The sequence below is a fragment of the Oncorhynchus kisutch genome, unplaced genomic scaffold (assembly GCF_002021735.2).
Source record: "Oncorhynchus kisutch isolate 150728-3 unplaced genomic scaffold, Okis_V2 Okis05a-Okis16b_hom, whole genome shotgun sequence".
Lineage (NCBI taxonomy): Eukaryota > Metazoa > Chordata > Actinopteri > Salmoniformes > Salmonidae > Oncorhynchus > Oncorhynchus kisutch.
In genome coordinates this window covers 5,916,459-5,933,897 of record NW_022261982.1, presented here as the reverse complement: position 1 = coordinate 5,933,897, position 17,439 = coordinate 5,916,459, and the positions used below count along the sequence as shown (strand labels likewise).

General features: G+C 46.9%; 2 protein-coding genes across 2 annotated transcripts in view; one reads left to right on the top strand and one right to left on the bottom strand.

Moving 5' to 3' along the window:
• LOC109879479 (propionyl-CoA carboxylase alpha chain, mitochondrial) overlaps positions 1-6,321 on the top strand; it is a 64,564-nt gene extending 58,243 nt beyond the window's left edge. Inside the window, exons 19-21 of the mRNA XM_031813356.1 lie at positions 562-702; positions 3,155-3,232; positions 5,720-6,321. Of these exons, the coding sequence (XP_031669216.1) occupies positions 562-702; positions 3,155-3,232; positions 5,720-5,788 (288 nt within the window). The 3' untranslated portion in view covers positions 5,789-6,321. The remainder of the gene's footprint in view (positions 1-561; positions 703-3,154; positions 3,233-5,719) is intronic.
• Positions 6,322-14,807: 8,486 nt separating this feature from the next.
• On the bottom strand, positions 14,808-16,481 carry LOC116359787 (putative protein TPRXL). Its single transcript, XM_031813369.1, has one exon. It carries the CDS (start codon positions 15,791-15,793, stop codon positions 14,993-14,995), a length of 801 nt encoding a protein of 266 aa, XP_031669229.1. The 5' UTR covers positions 15,794-16,481; the 3' UTR covers positions 14,808-14,992.
• Between the last annotated feature and the right edge of the window lie 958 nt (positions 16,482-17,439).

Here is a 17,439-nt window from a genome sequence, read left to right as displayed (position 1 = left end):
TCCGGTCTCACCTCTCCCTCCCCCCTCATCTCACTCTCCGGTCTCACCTCTCCCTCCCTCCTCATCTCACTCTCCGGTCTCACCTCTCCCTCCCTCATCATCTCACTCTCCGGTCTCACCTCGTTGCCCGGCGCCAAGCGACCGTTGGCTGCTATATTTATTAGGCCTGCTGCTTCGTGAAGTTTCAACTCTTAACGAGGGAGAAACCAGCCACTCAGTGCTAGCTATGTGTAAGACATAAATTAGCCTAATGAGCTAATTAAAGGATTGGCATGAAATAGCCTGATGAATGAACCCACTGGCAGTAATGCAGTAGTATTGATTCACTAAGCCAAGGACAGGGATATAGACCGACACGAATGATGTTGGGTGCTGCCACCCGGTGGACCCAAGGAGAACAGCATCAACACAATAGGAGTTTCAGAATAATGAATGTGGAGTGTTGTTCATCTTTATTTTTCTTTCATTAGTGTTACAACATGGGCCTACTTTGTGGACTTGTATATGTAATGAATTGATAACTGTGAATTGACCCCCGACCTCTGTCTCATGTGTGTTCAGTTTAAGGTCCGTGTTCTCAGTCAGCTGGTATCCACGCTGAGCGCTCACATGCCTGAGAAGGTTCCAGAAGACACCAGCAGCATCCTGCGTTCTCCCATGCCTGGCTCCGTGGTCGCCGTGTCTGTCAAACCTGGAGACGTGGTAAGAACGTACATGTTACATAGAATCCACATAGATCCGAGACACTGGTACCTAGAGCATCCTGAACAGAGCAGTAGCATCATGCCTGAACAGAGCATCCTGAACAGAGCATCCTGAACAGAGAATCCTGAACAGAGCGGAAGCGTCATGCCTGGTACGTAGAGCATCCTGGAGAGAGCATCCTGAACAGAGCGGTAGCGTCATGCCTGGTACGTAGAGCATCCTGAACAGAGCGGTAGAATCATGCCTGGTACGTAGAGCATCCTGAACAGAGCGGTAGCGTCATGCCTGGTACGTAGAGCATCCTGAACAGAGCGATAGCGTCATGCCTGGTACGTAGAGCATCCTGAACAGAGCGGTAGCGGCATGCCTGGTACGTAGAGCATCCTGAACAGAGCATCCTGAACAGAGCGGTAGCGTCATGCCTGGTACGTAGAGCATCCTGAACAGAGCATCCTGAACAGAGCGGTAGCATCATGCCTGGTACGTAGAGCATCCTGAACAGAGCGGTAGCGTCATGCCTGGTACGTAGAGCATCCTGGACAGAGCGGTAGCATCATGCCTGGTACGTAGAGCATCCTGAACAGAGCGGTACCGTCATGCCTGGTACGTAGAGCATCCTAAACAGAGCGGTAGCGTCATGCCTGGTACGTAGAGCATCCTGAACAGAGCGGTAGCGTCATGCCTGGTACGTAGAGCAACCTGAACAGAGCATCCTGAACAGAGCAGTAGCGTCATGCCTGGTACGTAGAGCATCCTGAACAGAGCATCCTGAACAGAGCGGTAGCGTCATGCCTGGTACGTAGAGCATCCTGAACAGAGCGGTAGCGTCATGCCTGGTACGTAGAGCATCCTGAACAGAGCAGTAGCGTCATGCCTGGTACGTAGAGCATCCTGAACAGAGCAGTAGCGTCATGCCTGGTACGTAGAGCATCCTGAACAGAGCAGTAGCGTCATGCCTGGTACGTAGAGCATCCTGAACAGAGCAGTAGCGTCATGCCTGGTACGTAGAGCATCCTGAACAGAGCAGTAGCGTCATGCCTGGTACGTAGAGCATCCTGAACAGAGCGGTAGCGTCATGCCTGGTACGTAGAGCATCCTGAACAGAGCGGTAGCGTCATGCCTGGTACGTAGAGCATCCTGAACAGAGCGGTAGCGTCATGCCTGGTACGTAGAGCATCCTGAACAGAGCGTAGCGTCATGCCTGGTACGTAGAGCATCCTGAACAGAGTGGTAGCGTCATGCCTGGTACGTAGAGCATCCTGAACAGAGCGGTAGCGTCATGCCTGGTACGTAGAGCATCCTGAACAGAGTGGGTAGCGTCATGCCTGGTATGTAGAGCATCCTGAAACAGAGCATCCTGAACAGAGAGGTAGCGTCATGCCTGGTATGTAGAGCATCCTGAACAGAGCATCCTGAACAGAGCAGTAGCGTCATGCCTGGTACGTAGAGCATCCTGAACAGAGCATCCTGAACAGAGCGGTAGCGTCATGCCTGGTACGTAGAGCATCCTGAACAGAGCATCCTGAACAGAGCGGTAGCGTCATGCCTGGTACGTAGAGCATCCTGAACAGAGCGGTAGCGTCATGCCTGGTACGTAGAGCATCCTGAACAGAGCGGTAGCGTCATGCCTGGTATGTAGAGCATCCTGAACAGAGCATCCTGAACAGAGCAGTAGCGTCATGCCTGGTACGTAGAGCATCCTGAACAGAGCATCCTGAACAGAGCGGTAGCGTCATGCCTGGTACGTAGAGCATCCTGAACAGAGCATCCTGAACAGAGTGGTAGCGTCATGCCTGGTACGTAGAGCATCCTGAACAGAGCATCCTGAACAGAGCGGTAGAGTCATGCATGGTACGTAGAGCATCCTGAACAGAGCGGTAGCGTCATGCCTGGTACGTAGAGAATCCTGAACAGAGCGGTAGCGTCATGCCTGGTACGTAGAGCATCCTGAACAGAGCGGTAGCGTCATGCCTGGTACGTAGAGCATCCTGAACAGAGCGGTAGCGTCATGCCTGGTACGTAGAGCATCCTGAACAGAGCAGTAGCATCATGCCTGGATATGTGGTGACTTTGTCTGTCAAGCCTGGAGATGATGTGGGACATGTTACATGTTAAACACATACATGTTGCTGCTGGATATTAGTTTCGCCACCTCATCCATCAATGATTTAACCTTGTAAATCAGCACTCAATGATGGAGATGGAATGCTGGTTTATCAATATTGCATGTGGCGTCTGGCGCCAGTTAATGCATATGTCTGTCTGTCTGTCTGTCTCTGTCTGTCTCTGTCTGTCTGTCTGTCTGTCTGTGTGGAGTGAGTTAATGCATCTGTCTGTCTGTCTGTCTGTGTGGAGTGAGTCAATGCATCTGTCTGTCTGTTTGTCGTGAGTCATGCTATAGACGCTACATCATTGTATGTAGTAATGATGTATTGTTATTGTTCCCCAGGTGGCTGAAGGCCAGGAGATCTGTGTGATCGAGGCCATGAAGATGCAGAACAGCTTGATTGCTGCTAAAGCTGCCAAGGTAAGGCCAATGGACACCCCCCCATTACACTAACCTACACTACATTACCACCCCCCCCATTACACTAACCTACACTAGAACACATTACCACCCCCCCATTACACTAACCTACACTACAACACATTACCACCCCCCATAACACTAACCTACACTACAACACATTACCACACCCCCCCATTACACTAACCTACACTACAACACATTACCACACCCCCATTACACTAACCTACACTAGAACACATTACCACCCCCCCATTACACTAACCTACACTACAACACATTACCACCCCCCATAACACTAACCTACACTACAACACATTACCACACCCCCCCATTACACTAACCTACACTACAACACATTACCACCCCCCATAACACTAACCTACACTACAACACATTACCACCCCCCCCCATTACACTAACCTACACTACAACACATTACCACACCCCCATTATACCAAACTACGCTACAACACATTACCACCCCCCCATTACACTAACCTACACTACAACACATTACCACACCCCCATTACACTAACCTACACTACAACACATTACCACACCCCCCCCATTACACTAACCTACACTACAACACATTACCACCCCCCCCCATTACACTAACCTACACTACAACACATTATCACCCCCCCATTACACTAACCTACAACACATTACCACACCCCCATTACACTAACCTACACTACAACACATTACCACACCCCATTACACTAACCTACACTACAACACATTACCACACCACCCATTACACTAACCTACACTACAACACATTACCCCCCCATTACACTAACCTACACTACAACACATTACCCCACCCCCCCATTACACTAACCTACACTACAACACATTACTACACCCCCATTACACTAACCTACACTACAACACATTACCACACCCCCATTACACTAACCTACACTACAACACATTACCACCCCCATTACACTAACCTACACTACAACACATTACCACACCCCCCCATTACACTAACCTACACTACAACACATTACCACACCCCCCCATTACACTAACCTACACTACAACACATTACCACACCCCCATTACACTAACCTACACTACAACACATTACCACACCCCCCATTACACTAACCTACACTACAACACATTACCACCCCCCCATTACACTAACCTACACTACAATGCATTACCACCCCCCATTACACTAACCTACACTATAACACATTACCATACCCCCCAATACACTAACCTACACCACAACACATTACCACCCCCCCATTACACTAACCTACAACACATTACCACACCCCCCCATTACACTAACCTACACTACAACACATTACCACACCCCCATTACACTAACCTACACTACAACACATTACCACACCCCCCATTACACTAACCTACACTACAACACATTACCACCCCCCCATTACACTAACCTACACTACAATGCATTACCACCCCCCATTACACTAACCTACACTATAACACATTACCATACCCCCCAATACACTAACCTACACCACAACACATTACCACCCCCCATTACACTAACCTACAACACATTACCACACCCCCCCATTACACTAACCTACACTACAACACATTACCCCCCCATTACACTAACCTACACTACAACACATTACCACCCCCCCATTACACTAACCTACACTACAATGCATTACCACCCCCCATTACACTAACCTACACTATAACACATTACCATACCCCCCAATACACTAACCTACACTACAACACATAACCCCCCCCCCCCATTACACTAACCTACACAACACATTACCACCCCCCCATTACACTAACCTACAACACATTACCACACCCCCCCATTACACTAACCTACACGACAACACATTACCACCCCCCCCATTACACTAACCTACACGACATTACATTACCACCCCCCATTACACTAACCTACACTACAACACATTACCACCCCCCCCATTACACTAACCTACACTACAACACATTACCACCCCCCCATTACACTAACCTACACTACCACACATTACCTACACACTACTGCATTACCACACACACAACTCCATTAATACACACACACACTTCTACATTACTACACACACACTAGTACATTGCTACACACACATTACTGCACACACACTACACATTACTATATTACCACACACACTCTACTACATTACCACACTCTACTGCATTACCACACACTGCTGCATTGCCAAACACTCCTGCATTACCACACGCACACGATACTGCATTACCACACACACGATACTGCATTACCACACACTACTGCATTACACACACACACACACACACACACACACACTACTGCATTAGCACACACACACTACTGCATTAGCACACACACACTTCTACATTACCACACACTACTGCATTACCACGCACTGAATTACTTTCCTCTACACATCACCACAGTCAGACGGCTAGTTTCTATGACAACAGACCTCTATGTTCTTCCCTCCCAGGTGAAGAGTGTCCACTGTAAAGCAGGAGAGACGGTTGGAGAGGGAGACCTTCTGGTCCAACTGGAGTAGGATCTAACCTACGACCTCTAACCTCTGCCCTCCCACCTCTGACTTCGCTCCACCAGGGATTGGCTTCGAAGTCCGGTTGAAGGAATTCTGGGACAAAGGAATGAACAGGATACTAGTAGACTAGATGGACCGTTCCCCAGTCTGTCCTTGTTGTTTTGTTCTGATGTTTTGGTCTTCCTGTGGTACTAGTAGGCTACACTCTCCAGTATTGACTTCTGGGATTTGCTCGTTCTAGGAATTTTCCACTGAAAAAACTGAAAAACAAGATGGACGCTGTGGACCTGTTTTAGTGCCTTCGACCTCTGAAAGGAGGATTGTCCTGTTAAATATGATGAATACTGTATATATCACTTATCTACATGTCACTAATCATGTGTAATGTACTTCCTCACTAGCCTGGTCTCAGATCTGTTTGTGCCATTTTGCCAGGACGTCTGGGACCAGGCAGGCGCCTCTCATTTCAACGTAATGAAACACTTGTGTATCAGAGTTTAGAAACCTGGTTATAGTAAAACGCTGCTCTCTTAGGTGGAGTTATGTTTGCCTTTTTAAAGGATATGTCTCAACCCCAATTTCAGCCTTTGTCCAACCCCTTGACATTGTAAAGACAAAAATGCATTCAGGTGAGAAGTTGTGGATGGGGGGACTTGCTCATAAATATAGATTTTGGGGGCGGGTAAATGTAGTTGTACCTGATCCCAACACTCTCTCACTGGGGGGCACTTGCTCATAAATATTCATTTTGGGGGTGGGTAAATCACGCTCTCACTGGGGGGGACTTGCTCATAAATATTGATTTTGGGTGCGGGTAAATGTAGTTGTACCTGATCCCAACACTCTCTCACTGGGGGGGGGACTTGCTCATAAATATTCATTTTGGGGGCGGGTAAATGTAGTTGTACCTGATCCCAACACTCTCTCACTGGGGAGGACTTGCTCATAAATATTCATTTTGGGGGTGGGTAAATGTAGTTGTACCTGATCCCAACACTCTCTCACTGGGGGGGGGGGGGGACTTGCTCATAAATATTCATTTTGGGGGTGGGTTAATGTAGTTGTACCTGATCCCAACACTCTCTCACTGGGGGGGACTTGCTCATAAATCTTCATTTTGGGGGCGGGTAAATGTAGTTGTACCTGATTCCAACACTCTCTCACTGGGGGGGGACTTGCTCATAAATATTCATTTTGGGGGCGGGTAAATGTAGTTGTACCTGATCCCAACAATCTCACTGGGGGGGACTTGCTCATAAATATTCATTTTGGGGGCGGGTAAATCACTCTCTCACTGGGGGGGACTTGCTCATAAATATTCATTTTGGGGGCGGGTAAATGTAGTTGTACCTGATCCCAACACTCTCTCACTGGGGGGGGACTTGCTCATAAATATTCATTTTGGGGGTGGGTAAATGTAGTTGTACCTGATCCCAACACTCTCTCACTGGGGGGGACTTGCTCATAAATATTATTTTTGGGGGCGGGTAAATGTAGTTGTACCTGATCCCAACACTCTCTCACTGGGGGGGACTTGCTCAAAAATATTCATTTTGGGGGTGGGTAAATGTAGTTGTACCTGATCCCAACACTCTCTCACTGGGGGGGACTTGCTCATAAATATTCTTTTTGGGGGCGGGTAAATGTAGTTGTACCTGATCCCAACACTCTCTCACTGGGGAGGACTTGCTCATAAATATTCATTTTGGGGGCGGGTAAATGTAGTTGTACCTGATCCCAACACTCTCTCACTGGGGGGGACTTGCTCATAAATATTCATTTTGGGGGCGGGTAAATGTAGTTGTACCTGATCCCAACAATCTCACTGGGGGGGACTTGCTCATAAATATTCATTTTGGGGGCGGGTAAATCACTCTCTCACTGGGGGGGACTTGCTCATAAATATTCATTTTGGGGGCGGGTAAATGTAGTTGTACCTGATCCCAACACTCTCTCACTGGGGGGGGACTTGCTCATAAATATTCATTTTGGGGGCGGGTAAATGTAGTTGTACCTGATCCCAACACTCTCTCACTGGGGGGGACTTGCTCAAAAATATTCATTTTGGGGGTGGGTAAATGTAGTTGTACCTGATCCCAACACTCTCTCACTGGGGGGGACTTGCTCATAAATATTATTTTTGGGGGCGGGTAAATGTAGTTGTACCTGATCCCAACACTCTCTCACTGGGGGGGACTTGCTCAAAAATATTCATTTTGGGGGTGGGTAAATGTAGTTGTACCTGATCCCAACACTCTCTCACTGGGGGGGACTTGCTCATAAATATTCTTTTTGGGGGCGGGTAAATGTAGTTGTACCTGATCCCAACACTCTCTCACTGGGGAGGACTTGCTCATAAATATTCATTTTGGGGGCGGGTAAATGTAGTTGTACCTGATCCCAACACTCTCTCACTGGGGGGGACTTGCTCATAAATATTCATTTTGGGGGCGGGTAAATGTAGTTGTACCTGATCCCAACAATCTCACTGGGGGGGACTTGCTCATAAATATTCATTTTGGGGGCGGGTAAATCACTCTCTCACTGGGGGGGGACTTGCTCATAAATATTCATTTTGGGGGCGGGTAAATGTAGTTGTACCTGATCCCAACACTCTCTCACTGGGGGGGGACTTGCTCATAAATATTCATTTTGGGGGCGGGTAAATGTAGTTGTACCTGATCCCAACACTCTCTCACTGGGGGGGACTTGCTCAAAAATATTCATTTTGGGGGTGGGTAAATGTAGTTGTACCTGATCCCAACACTCTCTCACTGGGGGGGACTTGCTCATAAATATTATTTTTGGGGGCGGGTAAATGTAGTTGTACCTGATCCCAACACTCTCTCACTGGGGGGGACTTGCTCAAAAATATTCATTTTGGGGGTGGGTAAATGTAGTTGTACCTGATCCCAACAATCTCACTGGGGGGGACTTGCTCATAAATATTCATTTTGGGGGCGGGTAAATCACTCTCTCACTGGGGGGGACTTGCTCATAAATATTCATTTTGGGGGCGGGTAAATGTAGTTGTACCTGATCCCAACACTCTCTCACTGGGGGGGGACTTGCTCATAAATATTCATTTTGAGGGCGGGTAAATGTAGTTGTACCTGATTCCAACACTCTCTCACTGGGGGGGGACTTGCTCAAAAATATTCATTTTGGGGGTGGGTAAATGTAGTTGTACCTGATCCCAACACTCTCTCACTGGGGGGGACTTGCTCATAAATATTATTTTTGGGGGCGGGTAAATGTAGTTGTACCTGATCCCAACACTCTCTCACTGGGGGGGACTTGCTCAAAAATATTCATTTTGGGGGTGGGTAAATGTAGTTGTACCTGATCCCAACACTCTCTCACTGGGGGGGACTTGCTCATAAATATTCTTTTTGGGGGCGGGTAAATGTAGTTGTACCTGATCCCAACACTCTCTCACTGGGGAGGACTTGCTCATAAATATTCATTTTGGGGGCGGGTAAATGTAGTTGTACCTGATCCCAACACTCTCTCACTGGGGGGGACTTGCTCATAAATATTCATTTTGGGGGCGGGTAAATGTAGTTGTACCTGATCCCAACAATCTCACTGGGGGGGACTTGCTCATAAATATTCATTTTGGGGGCGGGTAAATCACTCTCTCACTGGGGGGGACTTGCTCATAAATATTCATTTTGGGGGCGGGTAAATGTAGTTGTACCTGATCCCAACACTCTCTCACTGGGGGGGACTTGCTCAAAAATATTCATTTTGGGGGTGGGTAAATGTAGTTGTACCTGATCCCAACACTCTCTCACTGGGGGGGACTTGCTCATAAATATTATTTTTGGGGGCGGGTAAATGTAGTTGTACCTGATCCCAACACTCTCTCACTGGGGGGGACTTGCTCAAAAATATTCATTTTGGGGGTGGGTAAATGTAGTTGTACCTGATCCCAACACTCTCTCACTGGGGAGGACTTGCTCATAAATATTCATTTTGGGGGCGGGTAAATGTAGTTGTACCTGATCCCAACACTCTCTCACTGGGGGGGACTTGCTCATAAATATTCATTTTGGGGGCGGGTAAATGTAGTTGTACCTGATCCCAACAATCTCACTGGGGGGGACTTGCTCATAAATATTCATTTTGGGGGCGGGTAAATCACTCTCTCACTGGGGGGGACTTGCTCATAAATATTCATTTTGGGGGCGGGTAAATGTAGTTGTACCTGATCCCAACACTCTCTCACTGGGGGGGGACTTGCTCATAAATATTCATTTTGGGGGCGGGTAAATGTAGTTGTACCTGATCCCAACACTCTTTCACTGGGGGGGACTTGCTCAAAAATATTCATTTTGGGGGTGGGTAAATGTAGTTGTACCTGATCCCAACACTCTCTCACTGGGGGGGACTTGCTCAAAAATATTCATTTTGGGGGTGGGTAAATGTAGTTGTACCTGATCCCAACACTCTCTCACTGGGGGGGACTTGCTCATAAATATTATTTTTGGGGGCGGGTAAATGTAGTTGTACCTGATCCCAACACTCTCTCACTGGGGGGGACTTGCTCAAAAATATTCATTTTGGGGGTGGGTAAATGTAGTTGTACCTGATCCCAACACTCTCTCACTGGGGAGGACTTGCTCATAAATATTCATTTTGGGGGCGGGTAAATGTAGTTGTACCTGATCCCAACACTCTCTCACTGGGGGGGACTTGCTCATAAATATTCATTTTGGGGGCGGGTAAATGTAGTTGTACCTGATCCCAACAATCTCACTGGGGGGGACTTGCTCATAAATATTCATTTTGGGGGCGGGTAAATCACTCTCTCACTGGGGGGGACTTGCTCATAAATATTCATTTTGGGGGCGGGTAAATGTAGTTGTACCTGATCCCAACACTCTCTCACTGGGGGGGGACTTGCTCATAAATATTCATTTTGGGGGCGGGTAAATGTAGTTGTACCTGATCCCAACACTCTTTCACTGGGGGGGACTTGCTCAAAAATATTCATTTTGGGGGTGGGTAAATGTAGTTGTACCTGATCCCAACACTCTCTCACTGGGGGGGACTTGCTCAAAAATATTCATTTTGGGGGTGGGTAAATGTAGTTGTACCTGATCCCAACACTCTCTCACTGGGGGGGACTTGCTCATAAATATTCATTTTGGGGGCGGGTAAATCACTCTCTCACTGGGGGGGACTTGCTCATAAATATTCATTTTGGGGGCGGGTAAATGTAGTTGTACCTGATCCCAACACTCTCTCACTGGGGGGGGACTTGCTCATAAATATTCATTTTGGGGGCGGGTAAATGTAGTTGTACCTGATCCCAACACTCTCTCACTGGGGGGGACTTGCTCAAAAATATTCATTTTGGGGGTGGGTAAATGTAGTTGTACCTGATCCCAACACTCTCTCACTGGGGAGGACTTGCTCATAAATATTCATTTTGGGGGTGGGTAAATGTAGTTGTACCTGATCCCAACACTCTCTCACTGGGGGGGGGACTTGCTCATAAATATTCATTTTGGGGGTGGGTTAATGTAGTTGTACCTGATCCCAACACTCTCTCACTGGGGGGGACTTGCTCATAAATATTCATTTTGGGGGTGGGTAAATGTAGTTGTACCTGATCCCAACACTCTCTCACTGGGGGGGACTTGCTCATAAATATTCTTTTTGGGGGCGGGTAAATGTAGTTGTACCTGATCCCAACACTCTCTCACTGGGGAGGACTTGCTCATAAATATTCTTTTTGGGGGCGGGTAAATGTAGTTGTACCTGATCCCAACACTCTCTCACTGGGGAGGACTTGCTCATAAATATTCATTTTGGGGGTGGGTAAATGTAGTTGTACCTGATCCCAACACTCTCTCACTGGGGGGGGACTTGCTCATAAATATTCATTTTGGGGGTGGGTTAATGTAGTTGTACCTGATCCCAACACTCTCTCACTGGGGGGGACTTGCTCATAAATATTCATTTTGGGGGCGGGTAAATGTAGTTGTACCTGATCCCAACACTCTCTCACTGGGGGGGACTTGCTCATAAATATGCATTTTGGGGGCGGGTAAATCACTCTCTCACTGGGGGGGACTTGCTCATAAATATTCATTTTGGGGGCGGGTAAATGTAGTTGTACCTGATCCCAACACTCTCTCACTGGGGGGGACTTGCTCAAAAATATTCATTTTGGGGGTGGGTAAATGTAGTTGTACCTGATCCCAACACTCTCTCACTGGGGGGGACTTGCTCAAAAATATTCATTTTGGGGGTGGGTAAATGTAGTTGTACCTGATCCCAACACTCTCTCACTGGGGGGGACTTGCTCAAAAATATTCTTTTTGGGGGCGGGTAAATGTAGTTGTACCTGATCCCAACACTCTCTCACTGGGGAGGACTTGCTCATAAATATTCATTTTGGGGGCGGGTAAATGTAGTTGTACCTGATCCCAACACTCTCTCACTGGGGAGGACTTGCTCATAAATATTCATTTTGGGGGTGGGTTAATGTAGTTGTACCTGATCCCAACACTCTCTCACTGGGGGGGGGACTTGCTCATAAATATTTATTTTGGGGGCGGGTAAATGTAGTTGTACCTGATTCCAACACTCTCTCACTGGGGGGGACTTGCTCATAAATATTCTTTTTGGGGGCGGGTAAATGTAGTTGTACCTGATCCCAACACTCTCTCACTGGGGAGGACTTGCTCATAAATATTCATTTTGGGGGCGGGTAAATGTAGTTGTACCTGATCCCAACACTCTCTCACTGAAGTATACTTACCAGGAGTCCACTGACACGCTCTGATAATAAAATGATGTGCATCGCGAGCAAATACGTCTCTGGAAAGTTAACTCACAGTTGTTATGTGCTGACTTCCTGACATCTATTGCCACTTGCAGTGTAAGTTCGAATCCCTTATTGGGGGGGGGGGGGGGGGTATTTGTGCAGTATCTCTTTTTTCCAATGTTCAAATTAACACAGACTGGTCTTGGGTACTGTATGAAAACCTACAACTACTACCAGGGCGACCCCTCTCACAGGTATGCTTTCACTTTTCAGAATTAGAAGTGTGTGTGTGGTCACGGGATGAGTATATGAAATAAAGGATTTGAAGAAAAAAATCTATCTTCCCCAGTTGGGATTAGAACTCACAACCATTGAACTATAAGCCAACTGTAGCAGACTGCTCCACCAATCAGTCAAGTTAACATGACCACTGTCATCTATTTCTTGTTACGATGGATGTAGCTACGAATACAGTTGAAGTCGGAAGTTTACACACACCTTAGCCAAATACATTATAACTCAGTTTTTCACAATTCTTGACATTTAATCCTAGTAAAAATTCCCTGTTTTTGGTCAGTTAGGATCCCCACTTTATTTTAAGAATGTGAAATGTCAGAATAATAGTAGAGTGATTTATTTCAGCTTTTATTTCTTTCATCACATTCCCAGTGGGTCAGAAGTTTACATACACTCAATTAGTATTTGGTAGCATTGCCTTTAAATTGTTTAACTTTGGTCAAACGTTTCGGGTAGCCTTAAATAAGTTGGGTGCATATTGGCCCATTCCCCCTGACAGAGCTGGTGTAACTGAGTCAGGTTTGTAGGCCTCCTTGCTCGCATACGCTTTTTCAGTTCTGCCCACAAATGTTCTATAGGATTGAGGTAAGGGCTTTGTGATGGCCACTCCAATACCTTGACTTTGTTGTCCTTAAGCCATTTCCCCACAACTTTGGAAGTATGCTTGGGGTCATTGTCCATTTGGAAGACCCATTTGCATCCTCATGATGCTATCTATTTTGTGAAGTGCAACAGTCCGTCCCGCAGCAAAGCACCCCCACAACATGATGCTGACACCCCCACAACATGATGCTGCCTCCCCCGTGCTTCATGGTTGCGGTGATGTTCTTCAGCTTGCAAGCCTCCCCCTTTTTCCTCCAAACATAACGATGCTCATTATGTGCAAACAGTTCTATTGTTGTTTCATCAGACCACAGGACATTTCTCCAAAAAGTACAATCTTTGTCCCCATGTGAAGTTGCAAACCGTAATCTGGCATTTTTTATGTAGGTTTTGGAGCAGTGGCTTCTTCCTTGCTGAGCGACCTTTCAGGTTATGTCGTGGACTCGTTTTACTGTGGATATAGATACTTTTCCTCCAGCATCTTCACAAGGTCCTTTGCTGTTGTTCTGGGGTTGATTTGCACTTTTCGCACTAAAGTACGTTCATCTCTAGGAGACAGAACATGTCTCCTTCCTGAGCGGTATGATGACTACATTGTCCCATGGTGTTTATACTTGCGTACTATTGTTTGTACAGATGAATGTGGTACCTTCAGGCGTTTGGAAATTGCTCCCAAGGATGAACCAGACTTGTGGAGGTCTACAATTTTTTTTTCTGAGGTCTTGGCTCAGACATCATGATTTCCCCATGATGTCAAGCAAAGAGGCACTGAGTTTGAAGGTAGGCCTTGAAATACATCCACAGGTACACCAATTAGCCTATCAGAAGCTTCTAAAGCCATGACATCATTTTCTGGAATGTTCCAAGCTGTTTAAAGGCACAGTCAACTTAGTGTATGTAAACTTCTGACCCACTGGAATTGTAATACAGTGAATTATAAGTGAAATAATCTGTCTGTAAACAATTGTTGGAAAAATGACTTGTGCCATGCACAAAGTAGATGTCCTAACCGACTTGCCAAAACTATAGTTTGTTAACAAGACATTTGTGGAGTGGTTGAAAAATGACTTTTAATGGCTCCAACCTAATTGTATGTAAACTTCTGACTTCAACTGTATATACGTATCATTTGTATTTTTTTCTTGGTGTACCAGATTGATGTGTATGAAACGGTAAGCTAAAACGTTGAATTTGGTCATGTGCGGGTATGTGCCTTCACTGCCTTTTGTATGTTATGTAACGTCAGTATTCAAGGAAGCATCATGCTAAATATATTGGCCCACTCCACAACCTGCATCTAGAAGGGAGTGGATTTCATACTGAACCCCTCCCTTTGATGACATAGGGGCACCTCTACATCACCATGTCAATGGTAGAGTTGAACCACTAGGGACAAGGAGCTAGATTTAATACTAAAAGGCCTGAATATATCACTTTTGCAACAAACTGTCAAAATGAAGACCAGGGTTGATGTGTTTCACTATAACTAAGCCTAAAACATCCAGTTTTTTTGTCTTGAAAGTTACTCTTTAAATACTGTGGGGACTGGTAGAGGGACTGGTCATACTGTAGGGACTGGTAGAGGGACTGGACGTACTGTCGGGACTGGTAGAGGGACTGGACGTACTGTAGGGACTGGTAGAGGGACTGGACGTACTGTAGGGACTGGTAGAGGGACTGGACGTACTGTAGGGACTGGTAGAGGGACTGGACGTACTGTAGGGACTGGTAGAGGGACTGGACGTACTGTAGGGACTGGTAGAGGGACTGGGCATACTGTAGGGACTGGTAGAGGGGCTGGGCGTACTGTAGGGACTGGTAGAGGGGCTGGATGTACTGTGGGGACTGGTAGAGGGGCTGGACGTACTGTGGGAACTGGTAGAGGGGTTGGGCGTACTGTGGGGACTGGTAGAGGGACTGGACGTATTGTGGGGACTGGTAGAGGGGCTGGACGTACTGTAGGGACTGGTAGAGGGGTTGGACGTACTGTAGGGACTGGTAGAGGGGCTGGACGTATTGTAGGGACTGGTAGAGGGGCTGGGCGTACTGTAGGGACTGGTAGAGGGGTTCGGCGTACTGTAGGGACTGGTAGAGGGACTGGGCGTACAGTAGGGACTGGTAGAGGGGCTGGGCGTACTGTAGGGACTGGTAGAGGGGTTCGGCGTACTGTAGGGACTGGTAGAGGGACTGGGCGTACAGTAGGGACTGGTAGAGGGGTTGGCCGTACTGTGGGGACTGGTAGAGGGGTTGGGTGTACTGTAGGGACTGGTAGAGGGGCTGGACGTATCGATCTCTCTCCCCACACACTCGCTCTCCCTCATACACCCCATAAGCCTGTGCTTATGATCCAAATGGCACTCTATGGGCCCTGGTCAAAAGTAGTGCACTTCATAGGATGCTGCTTGTCAGCGTGTGGTGCTTCCATCCCATACTGAGGATGCTACATGTACTGTAATGGTGAAACCCCCGACCAGAACAGCACCTATGGTTCTGTGACATAATCATTACCCAGTGTTCCTCTAGAGGAAAGCCTACCTATTATATATCGTGTGCATTGTGTCACCTGTAGAGACTTGATCGCTTTAGAGTGTAAAATGTGTATTTTATCTGATTCACCTAGCCTGAGTCCCAGATCTGTTTTGTGCTGTAAAGCCAACTCCTATTGGCATCATGTCATGTGTAGTTGACTAAACAGATCTAGGACTCAGTCTACTGATGACCTCCTGTTGAAGGCAGAACAGCTTGAGACGGCCTTGGCCCAAAGTAGTCCACTATATAAGGAGTAGATTGGCTGCTTGGTGTCAAAGTTCAAAGATCAGGACTCGCAGTACAGCAGAGCTCTGAATGAGACGCCAGGCTTTAAGGAATGTGGACCAACACCTCTAAATCATGATGTTTCTACTTGTTGTTCAGAGCTCATTTTGTAATAAAAGAGAGATGATTGGAACGATGTTGAACGACACGGTCTGACTCAGATGTACCCAAGCTGAACCACAGAATAAAATGCCTTGTTTTACATTTCAACAGTTTTCTTTAACATATTTATACTAATCATAAACAAAATATGTCCCTGTGGAACAATGTATTCAGTGACTGAAGGCATGTGGTGTCCTTTTCACAGAGCACTGTGGTTGGCTTAACTCAGGGGTCAGGTAGGTGCTGGGGGGGTCATCGTCATGGTTACCAGATGCACACTGTTTTGATTGGAGGTACTTCACTCAGAACGTCGGGAAGCGTCTGAAAAGCTCGTTATGTTCCATTGAAACAACACCCTCTGCTGCTCCTCAGTTTTCACTCCAACAACACCCTCTGCTGCTCTTCAGTTTTCACTCCAACAACACCCTCTGCTGCTCCTCAGTTTTCACTCCAACAACACCCTCTGCTGCTCTTCAGTTTTCACTCCAACAACACCCTCTGCTGCTCCTCAGTTTTCACTCCAACAACACCCTCTGCTGCTCCTCAGTTTTCACTCCAACAACACCCTCTGCTGCTCCTCAGTTTTCACTCCAACAACACCCTCTGCTGCTCTTCAGTTTTCACTCCAACAACACCCTCTGCTGCTCTTCAGTTTTCACTCCAACAACACCCTCTTCTGCTCTTCAGTTTTCACTCCAACAACACCCTCTGCTGCTCTTCAGTTTTCACTCCAACAACACCCTCTGCTGCTCTTCAGTTTTCACTCCAACAACACCCTCTGCTGCTCTTCAGTTTTCACTCCAACAACACCCTCTGCTGCTCTTCAGTTTTCACTCCAACAACACCCTCTGCTGCTCTTCAGTTTTCACTCCAACACCCTCTGCTGCTCTTCAGTTTTCACTCCAACAACACCCTCTGCTGCTCTTCAGTTTTCACTCCAACAACACCCTCTGCTGCTCTTCAGTTTTCACTCCAACAACACCCTCTGCTGCTCTTCAGTTTTCAGATGTAAAACTGTTTATAAATGACTCTGGGAAGATGTAAAACTGTTTATAAATGA

Excerpts from the sequence above, each read along its gene's own strand:
- LOC116359787 (XM_031813369.1), bottom strand. The coding sequence starts at position 15,793 with ATGGGGTGTATGAGGGAGAGCGAGTGTGTGGGGAGAGAGATCGATACG.